The sequence below is a fragment of the Thermobia domestica genome, chromosome 7, assembly GCF_964235325.1.
Source record: "Thermobia domestica chromosome 7, izTheDome1.hap1.1, whole genome shotgun sequence".
Classification (NCBI taxonomy): domain Eukaryota; kingdom Metazoa; phylum Arthropoda; class Insecta; order Zygentoma; family Lepismatidae; genus Thermobia; species Thermobia domestica.
Genome location: NC_137460.1, coordinates 58989988 through 59014494, shown reverse-complemented (window position 1 = coordinate 59014494; position 24507 = coordinate 58989988). Strand labels below are relative to the sequence as shown.

Here is a 24507-nt window from a genome sequence, read left to right as displayed (position 1 = left end):
AAACAGTGTAGGAGTTATTAAGAAGAATTCTTGGTTAATATGCATTCTGGTAGAAACACCATGCCAAGACTGGAGTACAACGTCCTCAGACGATAGCGAAACACCCGTATTTAACTAGGACACTACCATCAGAGGACGTTTCACTCCAGTCTCCAAGAATTCTTCTTAAATCCTAGAATTTTTTTTCTCGTTGTAGAACTGACCACAGATGTTCAATAATGTTGAGATCTGGGATTGAACGAGCTAGAAGAAGTGTTGTAAGTCACTTTAATGTTTACGAATGGATCTAGTGATGTGACTTGTCGTATTGCCATTTTTGAATTTTATGTCGTTTTTCGGAACGAACATCTGGACCCTAAGATGCACCAGGTCACCTAAAATATCCATATATCAATAATCACTAGCAATATGAGTGTAACCATAGAGTCACGGAATACGAGGCCCACAGCAGCGCCATCTCTATGTTACAGCGCCATCTCTATGTTTCACGGAAAGTAAGAGACGGTTCGGAAAGTAACTTTCTCTGGGTTTTCGTCGTACATAATCATGACCTATTGTTAGAAATAAGGTAAAATAGGCCTCACCGGACCATATTACGCGTTTCCAATAGTTCTAATCACCATATTTTTCACTTCACACTAAAGCGTTTTTGACGGTGATCAACGGTGAGCAAATTGCAATCCGAACGCTAATGTTTAAGTCATGCCACTTTCACCGTTACGAAATGAAATGAAAATGAAATGAAATCTTTCAGTTTACCATCCCACGGTTATTACCTTTTAGGCTAAGGGAGACGGATGACTAAGACAAATGAATGATGATGAAAGAATCAGTGGAATGAGAATATGGGAGGAATATCCCGAGAAACCCCACGGACACGATGTTGTCCACTACAATCTTACATGGTCGGGGTCTCATCAGGAACCTCACGCATCAGAGAAAAGTGCTCGATCACTGGGTCAACATGCCCTCGTTTTGCCGGAATGTGATGATCGCAATAACCAAATGATAGGCAAATTATGTCCCGGAGCCCCTTGAAAGATCTTATCTCCGGCAGGCGACATGATTTCTAATTTGATGATTGTGTTTTCTCGTACTCATAAAAATAATGTTGATCCAATCGATCTCTCAACTTATTAAATAGATTCCTTTTTAATGTGTTAACAAATGTTCAACCACAATATAGGTATAGCCTGAACGTATGGTGGGGGGCATATGGATGAGCACAAAAGTAATTAAAGCAGAACTTTTCTTATGGATGTCGATAAAAGTAATTAAAGTCTACCAACCCCCCCCCCTTTTTTAACATTCTCATGTGCTCATTTTATTAGGATCACGCTAGTGGGTCTTATGAGATTGTAATGTCATTAGGATCACGCTAGTTGGTCTTATAAGATTGTAATGTTATTATAATCACGCTAGTAGGTTTTATAAGATTGTAATGTTGTTTGGATCACGCTAGTGGGTCTTATAAGACTGTAACGTTAATAGGATCACGGTAGTGGGCTTTAAAAGACTGTAATGTTATTAGGATTACGTTAGTAGGTCTCAAAGGATTGTAATGTTATGAGGATTACGTTAGTAGGTCTTAGAAGATAGTAATGTCATTAGGATCATGCTAGTGGGTCTTATAAGATTGTAATGTTATTATAAAAACATAAGTAGGTTTTATAAGATTGTAATGTTATTTGGATCACGCTAGTGGGTCTTATGAAATTGTAATGTTATGAGATTACGTTAGTAGGTCTTAGAAGATAGTAGTGTCATTAGGATCACGCTAGTGGGTCTTATAAGATTGTAATGTTATTATAATCACACTAGTAGGCTTTATAAGATTATAATGTTATTAGGATTACGCTAATGGATCTTATAAGATTGTAAAGTTATTAGGATCACGGTAGTGGGCTTTACAAGATTGTAATGTTATTGGAACTACGGTAGTAGGTCTTATAAGGTTGTAATGTTATTAGGATGATGGTAGTAGGTCTTAATATATATCCTACTAGCAGCGTTCACCCCGCTTCGCTGCGGTCACCCCGGAACGCAATAAACTTTGTAACTTAGATAATTTTTACTTTTTCGCTTTCAAGTGATATGATAAAAACCATAGAAGATTGCAGTAAATGTTAACATTATATCGCCTGTCATTTATGTTAACCCGCCCCGCTTCGCTGCGGTCACCCCGGAAGTTTTCGCTTTCAAGTGATATGATAAAAACCATAGTAGATTGCAGTAAATGTTAACATTATATCGCCTGTCATTTATGTTAACCCGCCGAGTGACACGGTCATGCGGGTTGCATATAAATACGTTTATTTTTACCTATGATGAACTAACAAAGGATTTGTACGTTATGGACACTTGAATGGTCAATTATCTCAAGACACTGGTAATTAAAAATTAAAGTGATATGATAAAAACCATCTAGGGTCCAAATCCTAATAACCCCCCAAAAATAAAAGAAATTGGTTCAGCCGTATTAGCGTGATGAGGTAACAAAGGATTTGTGCGTTCTCTTTTGTATATATAGATCTAGGCTATAAAAAGCTCACAATCTAGCTTCAAAAGGAAGAACTATATATATATATATATATATATATATATATATATATATATATATATTTTACCTGGAGTAAATTCCAAAGCATCAATATCTCCGTAAAACTCTTCTAACGCACGCGCCACATCTGGGTCGTCGGTAAGTTGGCTAAAACTGGTAAGCGGCGAGAGTCCCACTAATTTACGGAAGTTATTATATGGTTGAATCCTTAAATCTCTGCCCCACTGAATCAAGAGTTTCTCCGTTGCAAACAGATATGGATGAAGGTTGTTACTAGTCATCTGAAATGATAATATACAAGGTACAGTAGAGCGTCGATTATCCGAACGTCGGTCAACCGAACGACCGCTTAACCGAACTGTGTACTCGCTCGCACCTGTTACTCTCCCACCCTACCGTCCATCATCCCCCCTCACTCCCAAACCAAGTTTCCCACAGTATCGCCGTACTGAGCCACCGCTGGCGGAATATTGCTTCTAATTGGGCCTTAATAAGGCGCTGCTGACCGGCCAAGCCGCCAGTCGCTGTGTTTCAACAATCAGCACACTTCTGTCGGTTTGGCACTGGCTGTAGAAGTAGCGGCAGTATCAAAGCTGTTCAAAGCAACAGCTGCGCCAGCTTAGAGTTGAGGCGTTCCGCTCCGCGCATGGCAAATAAACATGTACAGTTCGATTATCCGAACAAACCAGTTTTCCGAACACCCATGTCCCCCAATTACTTCGGATAATCGACGCTCTACTGTATATACAATAGAATATTATTTATTTGTTTTGAATCTTAACTCTTTCCTCTTCAAGTGCCGATATAAGTTATCAGCATAAAAAGCAAAGAATACTGGATTAAAACAAAGCAACTGCTATTTATAAAAATCAACAAACGGAAAACAGCAACCATAACATTACAAAACTAAGTTTATTCTTAGAATTAAGTGACACATATATTATATTAACAAGGCAAATGAATAAATGGAATTCAGATAGGGCTACAGGAAACTATTTTAATGAAAAGCAATTTATTACTGTTGTGTGGTTTTATAATGCTGATAATGAAGAAGGAGGAAGAAATATTACTTTAGGAATGTAGCAGGTTCTCAAAACTATCTACAATAGAGGTAAAAGTGAGGGGAACGTGGGGGTACCGCCTCCCCCTGCTTCCGGAAAATATCCGTGGCGTCCCCTACTTCTTAAAGAAAATACAATGGGCAAAGATAGACGCGGGGGACGGCGTGACGTCCTGCATCCCCCTACCTTTTCAAATCCACTTTTACCCTTGTCTACAGTGAAGGTAAGGTTGCAATTATGATTATGAATACTCTACATACGTACAAGAACTAAGTAAATATAACTTCGTTTGCATACTGATAATAGCTTGTATACGTCAATAAAAGGAAAATCCTCAGAAATTAGTCACTATCGACTTTCTAGAGGAATATCAAGAAGATCGATCTTTCACAGATAGTGTCAACTTAGCGGTATTCATTGGTTCATCAGTGGTATTTAAATGTTATGAGAAGTATGTGTGTCACAGGAGCTTGTGTGTCGCTGGCGACAGCATGTCCATCATCATTAGGAGAAGACAATGAAATGAATCTCTATGTAATGCATTCTTTTTTTTTTCGTTTTTTTAAAGTAGGGTTCAATATATACCTTTTTTGCAGCAAAATAAACTATTGACAACAAATGATATACTTTTTTTTTATTGCGTTGCCCATGAGAAAAAAATTAGGGCAGTCTCGTCTCGTGTGCCATCACGAAAATTTTATTTCGTATCGTTTCGTAGCTAACACTACATTTGAGTGTCGTAAATATTCGTTTTTCTTACAAAAAAAAAAAAAAAAAGAAAAAAAGAAAAAAAGAATGAAAAGAAAAAGAAAAAAGATGAGAATTTACTCTCAAAAGCTCTTAATCTTGTTCAGTTTTGTTATATATACAGGGTGTCTCAAAAGTCCCCTGACATAGGGTAACTGTTATTATCAGAGTTACAACAAAATATAAGAGGAGGAAACCGTCTCCAAATATGACGTTTTCAATCTAAAGTGGGGGGGCGCGGTGGCTCAGTGGTAGAGCGTTCACCTCCGGTGCTTGGGGTCCCTGGTTCAATCCCAGCTCGCGCCGTGTGGACTTTGTGGTGGACAAACACCGTGCTCGTGGGTTTTCTCGGGGTTCTCCCGTTTCCTCCCACTTTCTTCATTCCACCATTTTCACTCATCTCTCATTATCACCGTCTCCTTTAGCCTAACCGGCATAACCGTGGGACGTAAAACTTAAAGATTTCATTTCATTACCGTTCGGGCTGTACACTGTGCGTCCAATGTTAAATGAAAATACAACGTTGCCATTTACCTGGACACACAACATAAATGAATAAAGTTACTGTCTTTTACGCTAACATGTCGATGGTCAGCTCCTATTTCAAACAGTAACCTCATTCACTTCTGTTCAGTGTTGCCAACAACCTCTGAAGAAAATAGGCTAGGTGGTCTTCAGAAATAGCTTTTTTAGGCAAAAAATGGCTAGAGTTTGAATTGCTGACCTATAACCCACATTGTAGATTTTAAACCCCCTTTTTGTGTGTAGGATTATAAGTGAGTTATATTAAAATATGAAATGTTGAATTTTATTCGCAGAAGACTAACGAGCAACATACATGACTAAATTACAATAAAACCTATCAATTCATCTGATTTGTGAAAATCAAAAGCCATATTATCAGTTTAATTGAAATAAGTCATCATCGATGACATCGCAGCTAGCCGAGGCGCTGGAACTGGATGCACCATCGTTGGATTGTGGATGGGTTGTGTTTATGTAGCCTGCCATTGTCCGAATTTTCAGTAGTATTTCTTTCGGCAGGTCATAGTTCTTATAAACACTTCTTATTTCTCCGTACATCCGCATGAATCATCATGAATCAATAGAGAGTTATGAAGCTACTTAGATATCCTATTTGTTTCCTTAATAAACAAAAACAATCTTTGTAGCTTGAAGAAACGAACAGCTTACTAAATTTGTATTAGAAAACTTTCATTCTTGTAATGAAATGTGAAAATGAAAATAATTAAAAAGTAGCAAATAATGGGGCTATTACGGGAGCGACATTGAAATTCTGAGTCGATAAATATTGTTAAATAGTTGTAAATCTGTGGATTGGGAGAGAGAAGAAGAAGAAGAAGAAGAAGAATAAAACGTTTGTGCGTAATAAAATATTCTCTGTCTATTTTATAGAGAAATCAATCAATACAATGATATGTAATGACAAATAGGCTATTTTTTAAAAAATAATACTTTATTTTGAAAGAAAAAGTATTTTTACAATTAATTTAACGGCCAATAAAAAAAGACAAAAATGGCAAAAGAGTTTCATAAAATAAGCTATATTTGAGGCTATGAGCATTTCGTAAATTTGTATGGCTAAATACCTCTCCAAATAGGCTAGACTTAGCCAAAAATAGGCTAAATTGGCATCACTGCTTCTGTTGTGTGTTCAGGTAAATGATAACGTTGCATTTTCATTTAACATTGAGCAAATAAAGAGTATATAGCCCAAACGGCTCATCCGATTTATATATATATATATATATATATATATATATATATATACCGGGTGCACCATTTATAATGTCCCACCTTTATAACAGAGCAACCAAGAGAGAGAGAGAGAAGCGCACAAAGCAACTACACGAAGGGGGACATCTATCCATATATTGGGTAACATCACCAGGTGAACAGTGTTGCCAACCCAATATAAAGTTATGATTTTTTAAATGGAATGACCTAAATTAAATTTCATAATTCAAATCAGCAATGAAAACAAAGACGAAAGATATGACACTCGCAAATCAGTGTTGCATACTTTTTGAGAAATATTGTTAAACATGTGTCAAATTTAAACACCTCTAACACACACAAGGAATGAAGTAGTAACTATTTCTGCACATTAAATGAAATACTGGGAAGAGCTCTTTAAAATGACTTCAAGTTTAGAAGGATCAGTTAAACAGTGTTGCCACAGGAGAAGAGAGAAAAATTGAATTTGGAAATAGTGCAATAACTTGGAAAAGGTTCCTAGTACAGTATGGTTTAAAATCCATAGAGCAAATCAGTATGTCATAAGGAGCATTGTCACGTTTATTTGAGATCGATAAGTCAAGTATTTACCGAGATATTCGGTACTTTGTAAAAGCTGATAATTTTGTGCAGTAGAAGATGGTAACGCTGTTTCAAAATTCCCTTTTTTCCCTCTGAGTTGGAGAAATATTAAAGTACTAATCTGTGACACAAGTTATATTCTGTGACATGTCGAGTAAAAGCAGACTATTTAAGAAAGGAAACAGAATATATTTTCTGTTTCATGAACTTTGTAATGTATGTTATGAATAATTGTTTCTTGATCATTTAATTTCTTTCTCCTGTATATAAGTTAGAAAAGACAATAAAACGTAATAGTTGTAAAATTTTAATTGACAATACATAGGCTAAGTTCTCCTAAATGGTAGCAAAATTTTTCAGATCATCCAATATTTACACGTCCAATTTTAGGGGAAGATACACAACTTAGTTTGTATTTCATTCACCACGAAATTAACTACAAATAATGTCTAAATTGTTTTTTAAGAAGTGAGTTGCATTTATGCATTCATAGGTGCCGATTCCCTTATGAGGACTCAAACGTTATGAGTAAAAGTACAGCATATAGAAATATGCCATAAAAGCTATTGTGGAACAAACACCAAACAACCCCTGTTAGGTGGTCATTAAAAACAAGAAAAGTATCTGTTTGTTTAAGAAACGGAGAACCTGGTGGGTCCATGAACAGTTTGATTCGTAGTGAGCTGATGAGTAAACGAGTAATGTAAAAACAAAAATCAAATCTGTGCTGGATGGCCACAAAAAGGATGAAAGTATTTAACCAAGTCAGGGCAGGGTTAAAGTAGGAGTATGTTTAGTACAAGGGTCCAGAAGCACGTAAAAAACAAAATTTACAGGAGAAATGAATGATACAAGTACTTGGACGTAACATAACTTAACCAAATCTAACATAAACTAACCTAAGTTAACCTGAACTAACCTAAACTTACCTAATATTATGGAAATAAGCGAAATTCTAGCATTTTTTGGAAAATTATGCGGGACCCCTAGACTAATTTAACATAAACTAAACTAACCTAAGCTAGCCTAAACAAACATAACCTACTCTAAACTAACCGAATGTGAACAGAAATTACCAAAATTGTAACATTTTTTAGAGAAAAGTTGTGGACCTCTTTTGCTAAACATATGCCCTAAAGTAGTGGAAACTCAAGGTGTCTATAGGCACCGGGCGCGATAGCAAAGGTGGGTATGCTTGTAAGCGAAATAGTGTAAACATACTGTGTAAAGAATGTTTCATAGATCTTCTGTAAATTATATGCAACATTGTATTCCTTAGCAGAGCTTAACTTTCTGTATAACGCCCCACGATTATGCCATTTAGGCTAAGGTGGACAATGATTAAGGCAAGTGACTGATGATAGAAGAATTAAAGGGATGAGAATGTGAGAGAAAGCGAGAGTACCCGACAACCCCATGAACACGATGTTATCCATCACAAACTTACTGGACCGGAAATCGTATCAGGGACCCCATGCGCCAGATGTAAGCGCTCTACCACTGAGCAACCGTGCCCTCGCAGCTTAACTTTAAGAAGGCATAACCACACAATTTTCCTATAATAATTCAATCAAAATCTTTTGCTTTTTGCATAATTCTTCACAATAATTGCATACAGATTTATGATATACTGCAAAATGATATGTCTGAAAAGCGATTATTCTCGGAAAAATACGTACAAACTTCTGCATGTTGGTCACTATTTGAACAGAATGAAGTTGGAAACTCACACGGGCATCTGTCCGTATGGAGGAGGCATGTCAGCGACAGTGTGTATACGCATAAAGGAAGACAAGGGAGAGAGACAAGCACAATCCTGTCCTACGTGGTCATTATGATGTAACATATTTTGGAGTTCAGGATAACCAAACGTGGAACTGTGTCCGTAGGAAACGAACACGTCACCACGTGAAAGTAAAACCGAAATGCCTATTTTCGCTTTCTGTTGACGCAAACCATTACGAAATGAGAGGGTCTGGATATAAGTACGAGGGCCATTTCAAAAGTCTTGCACACAGCCTATGCACGACCGTTTGAGTGGTTTGATCAAGTTCACTTTTAGGTTAGTTGGGGGTCAGAGTTTGGGCTTGGCGACTGTTTCTGTGTTTTCTGGTTTGCGTAGATGTATTGTGAGAAATTCAGTGGTGAACCTGACTGAGGTTCGCTTACACATGATGATAAGCGTTCCTATATCAACATCGAAACTCTATGTGAAAAAAATCAAACTGAAATTTACAATCCTTTGCGGGAGGTTTTTGAAATAGTGCAGTGGATCATAGCACTGAATTTCGATGCTCAGCTCGTTTTCGTGAAGATCGTGTAAGCACTGCGGACACCCCAAGAAATGAAAGACCATCAATTGCAACAGACTACACTCCTGAGATTATTATGAATGACATTTTGAGAGAGGGTCGACGAAAACATATGAGAAAATTGCATATGAGGCCAAAATATCTGTCACTTCACTTTACAGAATCATTACTGAGAAGGTGAAGCTGAAGATGAGATGGGTTCCGCATGATCTGAGTAAAGAGCAGAAAGCATGTTGCAAAACAATCGCAAACAGAAGGAGATCAGTTTTTCCAAACGACTGTTGCAATTGATGAAACCTGGATACGAGAGTTTGAACCAGAACTGAAGTTTCAGTCGTCACAATAAAACAGTTCAGACTCTTCATGCCCGAAGAAATTCCGCCAGCAGCAATCAAACGTTTAACTCACGATGATCTTCGTGTATGATACAAATGGAGAGATGGCTACAATAGAGTGACACAGGGGATGTCTATACCAGGCGTATACTACAAGCTGTTTCTGCAAAGTGTTTTGCGCCCGAAAATTATTGAAAGGAATCCTGACATGCTTGCAGCTGGTGTCCTCATTCTGAATGATAATGCAAGGCCGCATACTGCTCTACAAGTAAGGGTGACACTTAACAAGTATGGATGGGAAATACTTCCCTTCCCAATGTAGTCCTGATTTGAGCCAACCAGACTTTTATTTGTTTTCCAAATCAAAAGAACCATACTATGGAAAACGTTTAGATTCGATTGACGAAGCTTTCAGTGAGGTAACCCGAGTGATCAGACACCTCAACAATGAAGGTGCCCTATCCAGCATACAGAAATTGGCAAATGTTGGGAAGCTGTCATAAACAAGTATGGAGATTGTATTGAAGGCCTGTAAAGGTATTTTGTACAATAAATTATTAGCTTGCATAACATCTTTCATTGTGCAGAACTTTTGAAATGACTGTCGTACAATATATTGCAAAAAATATTTCGAACAGTTACTAGGACATAATATTGTACGTAACGATACATCTAAACACTAAATGGAAACATTAGAAACTATTGGTACCATAACAAATAACAGTCTATGTGCCACGCTAAATAACAGTATATGAGTCTAATTTCCATATAATGTTCGCAAAATTTGCGGATCGCATATGAACACACATAATGCAATAAATAATTATAATTGCATACCGAGTATCGCAAAAAAAAAAATCCATACTTTACATTTCGCTAACACAACCCCTTGCAGAATGAAGCCGTATAAAACATTTTAAGACATCCATTAATTACGACCTAGCAGTTGTGTATGTAAGAGAAAACTTGAACCTATGATTTTTGTGATATTAATGCAGAATTCACAAAATTTTACGTTTGCTGCAGTATTATACAAGGAGTTTACCAAATGTATACTAAACTAAGCTAACCAAAACCAACCTACGTATCCTAAGTCATATTTTATGTTCAAGGTCAAAAAGAAAGATAAAACACCTAAGTAAAATTTTAGTGAACCCCATCAGTACTATATTACAAAAGTTAAACATATCACACATTGTTGTGCGTGAGCCTGTGTATAGTACATTATGTCAGTCTTACAACATGCATTTTGGTCAATTTATTTACCCTTGAATTTATAGTAGGTATGGTGCTGGTTTACTTTTAGTGCACCAAATTTTGAAAGATTTACAGGTAAAATTCCGTACTTCGCATAAAAAGATATAAAGAACAATTTTCTGCAAGCGATAGAGTTAAATACAAAGTAATACATCTGTGTTTTATGTTTACAAGTGTAGGTTACTATAGTTCGCGTCCGTCGAATTGGTGTATGGCATCAGCCAACAAGATCGCAGTGCGCTGTTACTATACCTTCAGGGATGTATCTAATCATTCATACTTGTCCACAAATACCAACAAAATTAATTATGAATAATTGGATTCCTCCCTGAAGGTTTAGTAACAGCGTACTGTGAGTTTATTGGTTGATGCCACACGCCAATTCGCGTGACGCGGAGTATAGTGTAAAATCCTTACGAGTACTTTAGTACGGATAAAATAATTGAGTGCATATAAATGATGGTTGTATTAGAAACTATTTTACACCGGTGCTGTATTTGTGCACAGTATACAGAAGTTGTATTTTATGTTTACAAGTGGAACTCTACAAGTCTAAAACCGTGACAACTATTATTGAAACTCATATCAATGCCAAAATCCACTCGTTTTCACTATCGTCATTTTTGCATATGCCAACCTTTGCTGACGCACTTACTCTCTTCGGATTCACCCTATTTCTAGAGCACCCGCCCTGCCGTGACTCCTTAAGATAGCATTCGTCCTTTTTAGTGGCCTACTAGCACAGGTTGTTTCTTGTTTTTTGCATTGCAGTTTTTATGCATACATCCGGATGCCGTATTTACACGCAAATCCTAGAAGAATTTTAATTTTTCAAGAATTGATTATGATGGTTCCCTTGAAATTTAACTATGCCATTTGACGTGTTTCCATGTAGGTCAACGCAAATCATTTAGTAAACAATAAGAAGGAATTTGTGAAAGAATTGTAATTTTTGAATAATTATTTCGAGAGGTGTGGCAAAAGTAAAGCTGCACGAGAAATATTCCTAAAAATGAGCTTAAAACATTATATCGAGCTTCATATGAAAGGCAGTAGCGCGTTTCAAACTTATTCGGTGATTTGTAACTACACATTCAATACATGAGCTGACAAATACGGAAGATAACGTGCAGATTGACAAGTTGGCGGCAAAGTAGAAATTTAAAAAAAACGCGAATTTTATGTTACATATAATTAGGTATTTCCAGAAAATTGCCTATTTCATTGGTGCATATAGGCTACAACTCATATAGCTAACCTTTGCAGAGTTTTATAATATGATAGCAAAATAATAATAAATAAAAAAAATACTCAGTTAGGGCCAATGACTTTAAAATTTTAAATTCTTAAGTGAGAGTTTATCTGTACAAATCAATTTCTCTCGTGACCTGATGGGTAATGCGAGAGACTAGGGGAACTATTCCGATATGAATTGCGTCAACGCAAAGCAATATTTAACATTTGCTAGTGATCATCAGCATAGCAGTTATAATGACTTATTGCATTTCTTGTATGTATAATTTCTTGAACATTGCTTCCGAATGATCCCCTTAGATGTGTAAACGAAGAAAGTGAGTAATTATTTTGGTTACACCACTTAGCTACACCCACCAGCTATAACACAACCAAAGAAATTGTGTGGGCAAATCATTCTTTGTATTGCTTCTATTAGGACAAACTGTTACTTGTTTCATTCATTCGTGTTTAAAAAAGAAATGGTAACAAGTCAGTAATATTTACAGATAATATTGAATTGTTTCGATATTACGCCCCTAAAGTTGCACGAGAATGAGTATATTGACCGAACAAATAGCTATTAGGTAACTCTCGTAAACGTATTTCTACTATATTGTTGAAATGTGAATTCGTATTACTAACACAAGAACAATTTATATCCTTATTACGTTGAATTAGTCCATTCAGGATCTCAAATGGGTTTCATTTTATTGTATGTCCATTGATTAAAATTTATTTCATTTTAATCATTTCTTCACGATTTCTCCAAGGTTGAGGGAAAAAAGGGAATTTAGAAACAGCGTTACCATCTTCTACTGCACAAAATTATCAGCTTTTACAAAGTACCGAATATCTCGGTAAGTACTTGACTTATCGATCTCAAATAAACGTGACAATGCTCCTTATGACATACTGATTTGCTCTATGGATTTTAAACCATACTGTACTAGGAACCTTTTCCAAGTTATTGCACTATTTCCAAATTCAATTTTTCTCTCTTCTCTTGTGGCAACACTGTTTAACTGATCCTTCTAAACTTCAAGTCATTTTAAAGAGCTCTTCCCAGTATTTCATTTAATGTGCAGAAATAGTTACTACTTCATTCCTTGTGTGTGTTAGAGGTGTTTAAATTTGACACATGTTTAACAATATTTCTCAAAAAGTATGCAACACTGATTTGCGAGTGTCATATCTTTCGTCTTTGTTTTCATTACTGATTTGAATTATGAAATTTAATTTAGGTCATTCCATTTAAAAAATCATAACTTTATATTGGGTTGGCAACACTGTTCACCTGGTGATGTTACCCAATATATGGATAGATGTCCCCCTTCGTGTAGTTGCTTTGTGCAAAGTTTCGCTTCTCTCTCTCTCTTGGTTGCTCTGTTATAAAGGTGGGACATTATAAATGGTGCACCCGGTATATATATATATATATATATATATTTCACTTTAGACTGAAAACATCATATTTGAAGACTGTTTTCCCTCTTACATTTTGTTGTAACTCTGATAATAACAGAGTTACCCTATGTCAGGGGATTTTTGAGACACTCTGTGTATATATATCCTCACTTCGTAAGATACCATTTTAGGTGCATTCAGTCAGTTATTAATATGAATAATCGAAAGGGAGGTGGCTGTATTACTTATTAGAAATAGCACTTTTTTACTTTTTAAATTTTTATTAAATCACATCCTTTTACCCTTTTACCTAGAGATCAAGATACCAAAAACCTGAAGAAATTTCAACATTCCCTTTTACATTAAAATCCCAATTGTTTTTAATGTATCGAATACCTGTGTAATCTGTTGCTTTTGGCTCATTGATTTATATACGGTATAATCACAAAATATTTTGTTTTCTTTAAAAATAATACTAATTTTAACGGTTTGGTTTTACTGGTTTCCTTTTTCAAATATATTTAAATGTTCCTTACTTCATAAAAATTAAATTGTATTATACTGTACATAATTGCAATATTTCATATTCAAATTTAATTTAAGTAATATTAAATGTATATGTAAAATGCACATTTATTTTTAAAAAACAAATGAACATTTAATTAGATTTGAGAAGAAATCAGTAACATGACATCCGAAAAAATTCCTCTCCAATTCAAAGAAAAAAAATAATTGTCCGTATGTATCAATGTGCTACAAAGCAAATATCATGTACAGGGTGACCCAGAATTATGTATATGATGCTTGACTGACTGTAGTATTTGTAATCCTGGACAAAAAGTTTCGATATGGCAACACTGTGTATCGTTAGAATGGGGATCTATGATGGCAGCAAGATTGAGCACCGCCACACTATAGCATATCAGTGCGTGAGTGGCTGAACGAAACATTCCCGCACCGATGGATCAGTCGACGTGAGTCTGTGGAGTGACCAGCTCGATTTCCCGATTTGAACCACCTGACTTTTTCTTAGGCGTTGTTTTACAGCACAAAGTGTATCAACACCATATATGCAATTTAGCCGAACTACTTAAAGCTATCACAGAAGAATTCCACAGGATAATAGTACAGATCTGTGAAGCTGCTTGTGACAATGTTCCTCTTCGTCTCCAGGCATGTATCGATTTGCGTAGTGCGTTAACGGACTATGTCATGGAGAACAGAAGTTGAAATACTTGTAAGAAAAGGTATGAGAGAAATATGTTTATGTTCATGTTACTAGTTTTTTTTTTTTTTACCGCAGTCTTTAAAACATCACATACGTAATTATGGGTCACCCTGTAGATATTCAATTACCGTTAAAATATAGGATTAATTTCAAAATTAGTCTTATCATAATGAATCAGCTTTAAGTTTACTTACAGCGCCTGCTCTTTCCCTTGTCATAGCATCAATAAATTTATCGAGACTATGATTGAAAATTGGGTCCGTGGAGAATACTGTTTCATTGGTACTATATCTGTAATCATCAACAGTTATTCCGTCAGGTATAAAGTGATGCCAATGATATAAATGATCAAACTCTACAGTAATCCTGTATTGATACTGGTAAGGTTGCTTATGCAAAATTTCGGGTTCGTAAGTCAATTGAAAATGGTACTGAGTCAAATGTTGAATATATTCTTCTACTGCTATCTTAAGGGTTTCACCTGAAATGAAAAAATGGATAATTGTTAATTTTATTGTAAGATTAATTTTTAAAAAAAATAATTATAATGAACTATTAAAGATCAGTAATATTGCAAGTAGAACTGATAGAAGTACTATAACCGTGTCAATGTTAGATGTGTGAGTGTAATCCTTAGAACACAGACAATAATAGATGCAAATATATTATAGTCGTATCGCTGTTTGAACCTTCAATAATGTTATAGTCGTGTCGCTGTATGAACCTTCAATAATGTTATAGTCGTGTCGCTGTTTGAACCTTCAATAATGTTATAGTCCTGTCGCTGTATGAACCTTCAATAATGTTATAGTCGTGTCGCTGTTTGAACCTTCAATAATGTTATAGTTGTGTCGCTGTTTGAACCTTCAGTAATGTTATAGTTGTGTCGCTGTTTGAACCTTTCTCCAATTACCTAGTACTAATGCCTATAGTAGAAGATGATGCTTCTGAAGATTATGTCATTGAAAACATTTCGGCTGTTGCCACGTATAGTAAACACTAGTCAATAAGTAAAAGCCGTGCAGCCGTGACTGATTGGGAAAATTCAGAGATGTGCGCTAAATTGCAACACAGCATTAACTCCACCTGCTTCTAAGTCAGTGTGGATAAGCAATGGGTGGAACCAAGCTGGGGGTAACAGCGTTAGAACTTATGTATAATTATGCATCCGAATTTATCCTCAAACATGTCATTTCAATTTAACTTGATGTCATCAATAGATTCATATATATATCAACTTTGGACATTATCTTTGTTAAACGGAAATTAAAGTTTTAATAATTTTGAGCTATATATCATTAAAAATACTATACACTCTCATTTCACAGAAGTGGATTTGAATGATCTTTCAATTGTATTATGCTTATATTGGCCTTTTTTTTTTTTTTTTTTTTACCTATTTCTACAGCTATCTCGTCCACACAATATGATTATGATTACCCCTTATATGCGGCTTCGTTGAGTCATAGTTATTAACCATGTCATTCGAAAATCTTCGTGGCCGAGAAACACATATATCGTAGACCATAATACCAATATGGATGTGGTATGTTAGCCAAGAATGCACACATTGAAAGACTAAGATTAACGCACCTCAAATCTGAACTATTTTTTCCTGTATTTGTGCTTAATTTCTACAACTTAAACTCTTTTACAAACGGTGTTATATAGTACTAAGGTATAACTTTCTTCGAATTTTAAGAATGTGTATTGTAAAGCTAAATATCAAAACATCATATCGAAGAGGGCAGAAACACAGGTAATAAGGAATTTATCAAAAATGAAAGAAAGAAAGAAAGAAAACAAATTAACATTTAGGCTCATCTCTGTATGAAAAAGACTAAAGATAATTTTCACTTTTTTTTCCTGAGTAACTAAATATTTTTCTAGAAGTTATAGTTTCCTTATGAAAATAGAGTCATAAAAAATCACTTAATATTTACTTAGATATGCTCTTACCAACCAAAATCAGCCTGGTAGTTTCATAAAGTTGATCATCTGTCCAATCAGGGTGTTCCTTCTTGAGTACGTCACAAACGCGATTGTGTTCTCTTAGCCAAATAGTAGCAACCGCTAATAAATGCGGAAGAATAGCAAAAAATGGATGACCCAAGGCAAACTTCTTTCCATTGTAACCTGGTGGATACCACATTTCCACTTGAGTGTTCTCATCAAGATATGGAGGAAATTCTTCGTCGTTTATTATCTGCGTCTTCATTTTTCCGTCTTTAAAGCTTCTTAAGGCTCTGCGAGTTGCCTCGTCTTTGCCATGGATTTGTGAAACATCTACCTGTAAGTAGTATTCGATAATAAATTAAGTGCTAAGAATAAGGTAATTTACTTTTTATTATATTTTTATTTTTATTATTTTATTATATAACAATATTACCATTCTAGCACTGGTGTGTACATTACAGCATTCGGCTCGTTTCTTTTTAAACGCTCCTTATACAGTAATCAGAGACCCCACCTGAGTTAAGTCTTGGTGTTCCTATCTCACGTTCTCACCTACGGACCATTCTTACAAAGTTAAAATTTGACGGTATCATTAAGGAATATTCCATTGAACTGTAATAATCACAGATGTTCTTATTGTATCCAATATAACATTATGTGAAATTGTGCATAATTACATATGGTGATTAAAATAATGAAAACACCTCTAGTTTGGAATACTAAGATGAACTAGGTGAAAATACTGAGGATGCTCATGAAACATCTTGTAAATATATACATACTAGCACCGTTCACCCCGCTTCGCTGCGGTCACCCCGGAACGCAATAAACTTTGTTACTTAGATAATTTTTACTTTTTCGCTTTCAAGTGATATGATAAAAACCATAGAAGAATGCACTAATGTTAACATTATATCGCCTGTCATTTATGTTAACCCGCCCCGCTTCGCTGCGGTCACCCCAACCCGCCCCGCTTCGCTGCGGTCATCCCGGAACGCAATAAACTTTGTTACTTAGATAATTTTTACTTTTTCGCTTTCAAGTGATTTATAGCGCCTGTCAGTTATGTTAACCCGCCGAGTCACAGGGTCATGCGGGTTGCATATAAATACGTTTATTTTTATACCTATGATGAACTAATAACAAAGGATTTGTACGTATGGACACCTGAATGGTCAATTATCTCAAGACACTGGTAATTGAAAATTAAAGTGATATGATAAAAAACATCTAGGGTCCACATCCTAACAACCCCCCAAAAATGAAAGAAATCGGTTCAGCCGTATTAGCGTGATGAGCGAACAAAGGATTTTTTGTACGTATTGACACCTGATTGGTCAATTATCTCAAGACACTGGTAATTGAAAATTAAAGTGATATGATAAAAACCATCTAGGGTCCAAATCCTAACAACCCCCCAAAAATGAAAGAAATCGGTTCAGCCGTATTAGCGTGATGAGCGGACAAAGGATTTTGTGCGTTCTCTTTTATATATATAGATTTGTTGTTTGTTACAAGTTGAATAAAAATTTTAAATGTAGATATTATACATACGAGACATAACTTATTACTTAACGAGAGATCTGAATCACACAAGTTCCTATCATGAACGAATTAATGATCACGTTCTGTTACTTACATGAGTATGTAGGATCTTCATAAGCCAAGCAATGAAATAATAGGAAATTATCTTATTTCAAAAGAGGAGTCAAAATAAAAGTTATTTCAATTTTAAAAATTGACTTACATTCGCATACGAATCTCATAATATTCATGGCGTGGTAGTCTCTAGTAGGTTATGTTGCCTTTCATTCAATAGTCATTAATAAACGTGGTCATCTTTGACTCAGTAGTCACTATTAGGCGTATTTGCCTTTGACTCAATAATCACTAAAGTCCGGCTCAAACCTCTTGACGTCTATCGAAAGCCAATGGTATGCAGGTGCGACGTTGTCGGATTTGGCTTCCTTTCATGTACTGTACAAACATAACGTGAAACATTAAGGCGAGAAATTAGTTAAGATATTGAAAAACAAATTCGTTCTTACAAATTTATTCATTCTGTAGTGACATATATCATAATGACGCACCTTTGAAATTGCTTTCTTCTAATCCACGAATAAAGCTATTAGACACGTCATCCAACTTGCATGGGATATTATGAAAAGGAGGACACGCCTTAAACGTCAGGAGATTTGAGCCGGACTGTAGTAGGCGCTACCTGGTAAAACTAAAAATGATTTATATGTGGCTTTTTTTTTTGCAGGGGAGGGGGAGAATAAAGATGTCATATATGTTTAGAATGAATGAAAAAGACTAGTACCTTTTTTTGAAGACATGGAAATAAGAATGAGAGTTCAACATCGGATGGTTCACATTTTAAAGTCGGTTTTACACTTAGCTGACTTGCACCAAATGATATCACAGTAATTGAGATCTCATACTATTGACTTTGATTGTTCTTGGACTTACATTAACCCTTTGGGGATCCCATGGTACAATCTGTACCATACGGGGTGTTTCATGGTACATTGCGTTATAACTCTCCTATTTGAGCTTTTTCGTCCGGTTTTTTTTTTTTTTTTTTTTTTGTTTTTCAAGTCCAGATTCATTGTAGAAGACATTACGTATGGTTTCACATCTTCCTGCGTCGAGACATAGGAGGTGATGACGTCATAATTCTAAAATATATATTTTCGTGTAATATTTTTTTTGGGGGGGGGTATGTAAAGTATTTTTGGCGGGCTTATTTTTGCACCTAGAAGATTGAAGTTGTGCAAAAACATTCAGTCCACCGAGTAGTATTTACCAGATTTTTTTCAGATTTCTGCGTTAAAACAGGGGGTACAGAGGGGCTAAACATTGAAAATGGGAAATTTTTACCAAAAAATCCCTTTCACGGGATTTTCCCGCCTTAGATACATGATGGGGACAAGCGAGTGGTACCGCCTGAAAGGCAGTTCTATTTTGAAGAGAATGATAGGCGAAACATGACCCTAGGGTAATTAGGTATGTCTCAGGGAATGTTTAAAAATTCCCTCTGTATACGGGAATATGGGATATTGTCGGTATATTTTTTTTTGGTGGACTTACTTTTGCACCTGGAAAATTGGAATTGTGCATAAACATTCAGCCCACTGAGTAGTATTTACCAGATTTTTTCAGATCTCTGCGATAAAACAGAGGGGTCCAGGGGGGCTAAAAGTTGAAAAAAAGGATATTTTTACCCCAAAAATCCCGTTTTTCCTCATTTTCCCGCCTTAGATACATGATGGAGACACGTGTCATACCGCCTGAAAGGCAGTTCTATTCTAAAGGGAATGATGGGCGAAACATGACCCTAGGGTAATTAGGGATGTCTCAGGAAATTTTTTATCTGATGGTGTTTTAGGGTAATTTGGGGCATGGTGGGAATTCCTGAAAAAATTTCTCCCGCCCTTGGTATTCAGGATAGAAACTTGAAATTTGGCACACACATTCAGTATACCAAGTACTATTTATCAGATTTTTTTTTTAGATGGCTACGTTCTGTGACGATGTGCAGACTCTTTTTAATTATTTAGCTCGTTTTATTCCACCATAATGTAGAGATCTGCTCACGCTAATTCTGTAGCGGATGTCACAAAGAAATATACTTAAATTACACCATTATTTTCATGGGAAAAGGTGGTTTTAATCTAGGGGAATGACAACATTATTTATAAAAAGTAAGTTTATTACATAACTAAAATGGTAATATATAACAACATTTGATTTAGTGATTCAACAAAAGTAATGGAATATCTGATAGTTCATTTGATAGATTGATACCTAACTTATATATATATTGATTGACAGGCTAAAGATTGAAATATTTAAGTTAGAAGAAACGGAAGATGAAATACAAGTATGTGACAACAGTTCTTAATCTTGAAAGTTTTATGGTAGGTACACAATTCATTTTGAAGTACCGCATGACATCTCTAAACTTGAATTTTATGATGCATCAAGAGATTATACATACCTTATGGTAGTATTCTTGTAACTCTTAGAAACTTTGACGATGATTCTGTCTGGCCACAACCGACGTCTCGAACCTCTACACCCTTGCACCGGAACAAGTGATCAACCGTTTGAGACCTTGAGGTTCTTTTATATTATTCTCGAGGGTCACACCCAAGCCTCACATCCGTCAGTACATCCGTTTTATCATCTCCACAAATATGGAAACTTATTGCTCTTTTGCATTTTGATTGGCTCTTAGAGACTGCCGCACCCAAAATACGTGGCGTGACACACATGTACATACGTGTACTGTCACAGCCGGAAGAATTCAATAGCGTGATCTCTAGACTTATCTACAGATTCATATCTGTATAACCAATTTCAACATATTAATGCGGTGTCACGTTGCCAAAATCATGATTATGTATCCTGTAGGATGACTTATGAGTAATCTTCGACAAGTAAACTTCCTACAAAATTGCGCAGCAAAAGCAACATTAGTCATTTTCAGAAAGTTTTACGTATTTCCTGTTTCTGTTGCTAGCTTGTAGCAAGTCAAGAGAGAGAACATGTCTTTTATAATGCATATTAATCCAAAATAGCCTTCTCAATTCCTTCAATAAAGAGCAATGTAACCATATTTTTGGATTCAGCGTCACAGTTCACACCGGGCCGCTCCAGAGGGGCCCAAAGTGCGAGGAAAAAAATTCCCTCCAAAATTTTCCCTTTGACATCATTTTTCCCGCTCCTGGTATATGGTATGAGCATGCAAGTGGTACCATTTGAAAGCCAGCTTTATTCTAAAGAGAATGAGGTATGAACCATGATCCTAGGATAAATAGTGACGATGCAGTGGCTGCTTGACTGAAAATCTAAAAAATAGCCCAAAAACACCGGATCCGGAAAGTGTTAAACAAATTTATCCGTGTTCTGATCGGAATCTCGAAGTTACCAATACTTACTGCATTATTGCCCCATTGAAATCCTGGTAAAAATTTATTATCAGCTCTGGCAGTTTTAAAGAATTGATGAGTGAAGTGTTGAGCATATGTTGACAGCAATACATTAGTACCATGTGGATCAGGTTTAAATTTCTTCCTCAAGAAGACTGTTTTTAGAAGTTCTTCCGGTTCCGGAAAGTTCTTCTTTCCTTTAACGAAACGTAGGAAGACCACTTTAAAAATCTAGAGAAATCTACACATGAACCTACATCTGTAATTTATTATGGGTTTCAAAAGTTAACAAGAAATAAAGGATAGAGAGCTTATAAAGTTCACAAATTTATAATATTAAGCTACAATTGTATAAAATATAATTTTACAGGCACAAATTATTGACATTTTGCAAAACAAAACAAGAAGTTGCACAATTTTAGATTAACTGTATTAATCAGCAAGCAATGAAAATTTATATTATTAGTAGAGGTAGTACGGTCGTAGACAATATGTTTCAGGGGATACAACCGACAGCCTTACAAATTGGACGCTAATCATACGTCAAAACGACTCTTCATAAGGCGGATAAACTCACAAATTGGTTTGAGTTAGTAGTCGAATACTAATATTACTTGTCTCGTGACTTTGGTAAAATAAACTATTACAGAATTCAGTTGTTAGAGAATAATTTAAAATAAGATTTATTAAACTTATTACTGGCAAAAATTGTAATTTTTCAGAAGTAAATAACTAGAGTTAGGATTTTTAAGAGTAGAGTTGGGGCCGCGGTGGCTCAGTGGTAGAGCGTTCACCTCTGGTGCTTGGGGTCCCGGGTTCGATCCCAGCCCCCGACAAGTGAAGTGAACTTTGTGGTGGACAAACACCGTGTGTGTGGGTTTTCTCGGGGTTCTCCCGTTTCCTCCCACTTTCTTCATTCCACCATTTCATTCATTACTCATTATCACCGTCTCCTTTAGCCTAATCGGCATAACCGTGGGAGGTATAACTCAAAGATTTCTTTTTTTTCATTTCATTTCATTTTTAAGAGTACAATTTTTTTCTTTGTTTTAGAGAAAAAAAAAATAGCAATCCGAAGGTATCAGCGGTGTTAAATATTATTTCCAGCTCAAAACAGAGAAAAATTTTCAGCATCTTTTCTTCCTTTAGGAACCCTTGTCTCTTTGATCTCTTTATCTGCGGGGGGTGCGTTGGCTCAGTGGTAGAGCGTTCACTTCCGGTGCTTGGGGTCCCTGGTTCGATCCCAGCTCGTGCCGTGTGAACTTTGTGGTGGGCTCGGGGTTCTCCCATTTCCTCCCACTTTCTTCATTCCACCATTTCACTCATTTCTCATTATCACCGTCTCCTTTAGCCTAATCGGGATAACCGTGGGACGTTAAACTTAAGGATTTCATTTCATTTTTTTCATTTTTTATCTGCCTCAAGCACGAATCCGACCCTTCTTGTTCTTCTTTTACTGCTACTTTTACAAAATTTTAACCAAATTTTCAGGTGTCTCATTATGTATCCCGTAGGGAGTTGCATTTAGTAGAACTTCGTGTTATTCTCAGCCTGGGGCACAAGAAAAATATTTCTATAAACATTTAAAAAAAACAAAAAAAAAAAAAAAAAAAAACGAAGATCTAATAAACGGCAAAAACTAGATCCAACAGCACTCCACCGTACTCTCACCCCCTTGGGGTGTAATTTGTAAATTTCTATGTTTAGTGGAAACATGTATACAAAATTTCAATCATTTATTTCCAGTTTGAGAAATGTGGTGAATAACAAAAAATATTTTCAAAATTCCTTTCGATCCTTAAGTGTCGCATTTCGTAAAACTGTTTTCACTGTCAGTCTGTGATCCATGGAGAATGTTTCTACAAAATTACAAGGTTCTATGCTTAATAGTTTCAGATAGCTGGTGAATACCTTTACACCATTAAAGCTTCAATCCTTGCATACATATCTTATATACAGTCTGGGAAGCAAGAATAATAATTATGCAAAATTTGAAGGATCTACGCATAGTTTCGGAGATATGATGAGAAAAATCTACCCTTCTCCTCATTTTAAGAGGTTCATGTTACAAGATTTTGTCTCATCAAAACCCTAGGATCCAAGAATACTTATATAAAATTTCAGATTCTACACATACTTTTAATCTGATGCATTCCAAGAAAAAAAATCACCCTCCTGTTCCCTTTAGGCATGTCTCCTTGTATGTCGCAAAATCTTATCTTATACGGCCTAGGACCCAAGGAAAATATTTATACAGAATTTCAAGGTTTAACACCTAATAATTTCGAAGATCTGTGAATGAGTGAGTTGTGGTCAAGGAGATTAATGAATGAGTGAGTTGTGGTCAAGGAGATTAACACATCTACAAGATTTCAAAGTTCTACTAACATTGTCGGAGATCTTGGACATGATCCGCTATCCCAAATTAAAAAATACCATTCGATTCTCGCATCCTTTCTTAGTTACCCATTTTGCAAAATCCAGATATGCCTAGAGCATAAAGAGAGTATTTCTACAAAGAACTAACGCTCGTGCTGCTGGTAAAAAAAATGCTCACTTTTAATAAATGTTCAATTGTGCTTTTTATGCTAATTTGAGGACGCTGAAACAAAATGGATTCTTTTTTTAAAAAATATTGTATATTCATTAGGGATGGCCAAATTTTTCCGGAATCCGGATTCCGGAAATTTTGTTTTCCGGAATCGGAAAATTTACTTTCCGGAATTCGGAAAAATTCCGGATTTCGGAAAAATTCCGGAATTCAGAAAAATTCCGGAATTCGGAAAAAATCCGGAATTCAGAAAAATTCCGGAATTCGGAAAAATTCCGGAATTCGGAAAAATTCCGGAATTCGGAAAAAAACCGGAATTCGGAAAAAATCCGGAATTCGGAAAATTTCCGGAATTTGGAAAAATTCCGGAATTCGGAAAAATTCCGGAATTCGGAAAAAATCCGGAATTCAGAAAAATTCCGGATTTCGGAAAAATTCCGGAATTCAGAAAAAATCCGGAATTCGGAAAAATTCCGGATTTCGGAAAAATTCCGACATTCGGAAAAAATCCGGAATTTAGAAAAAATCGGAATTTTTCCGAGATCCGGAATTTTTCCGATTTTACTTTCTGGATTCCGGAAAT

The 24507-nt window shown here is 35.8% G+C and overlaps 1 protein-coding gene across 1 annotated transcript in view; it reads right to left on the bottom strand.

Moving 5' to 3' along the window:
* Positions 1-23843, bottom strand: part of LOC145689199 (prostaglandin G/H synthase 2-like) — a 33544-nt gene extending 9701 nt beyond the window's left edge. The window contains exons 1-5 of the mRNA XM_081763334.1: positions 23840-23843; positions 21383-21570; positions 16440-16770; positions 14675-14961; positions 2628-2841 (exon numbers count right to left, since the gene is read on the bottom strand). Of these exons, the coding sequence (XP_081619460.1) occupies positions 2628-2841; positions 14675-14961; positions 16440-16770; positions 21383-21570; positions 23840-23843 (1024 nt within the window). The remainder of the gene's footprint in view (positions 1-2627; positions 2842-14674; positions 14962-16439; positions 16771-21382; positions 21571-23839) is intronic.
* Between the last annotated feature and the right edge of the window lie 664 nt (positions 23844-24507).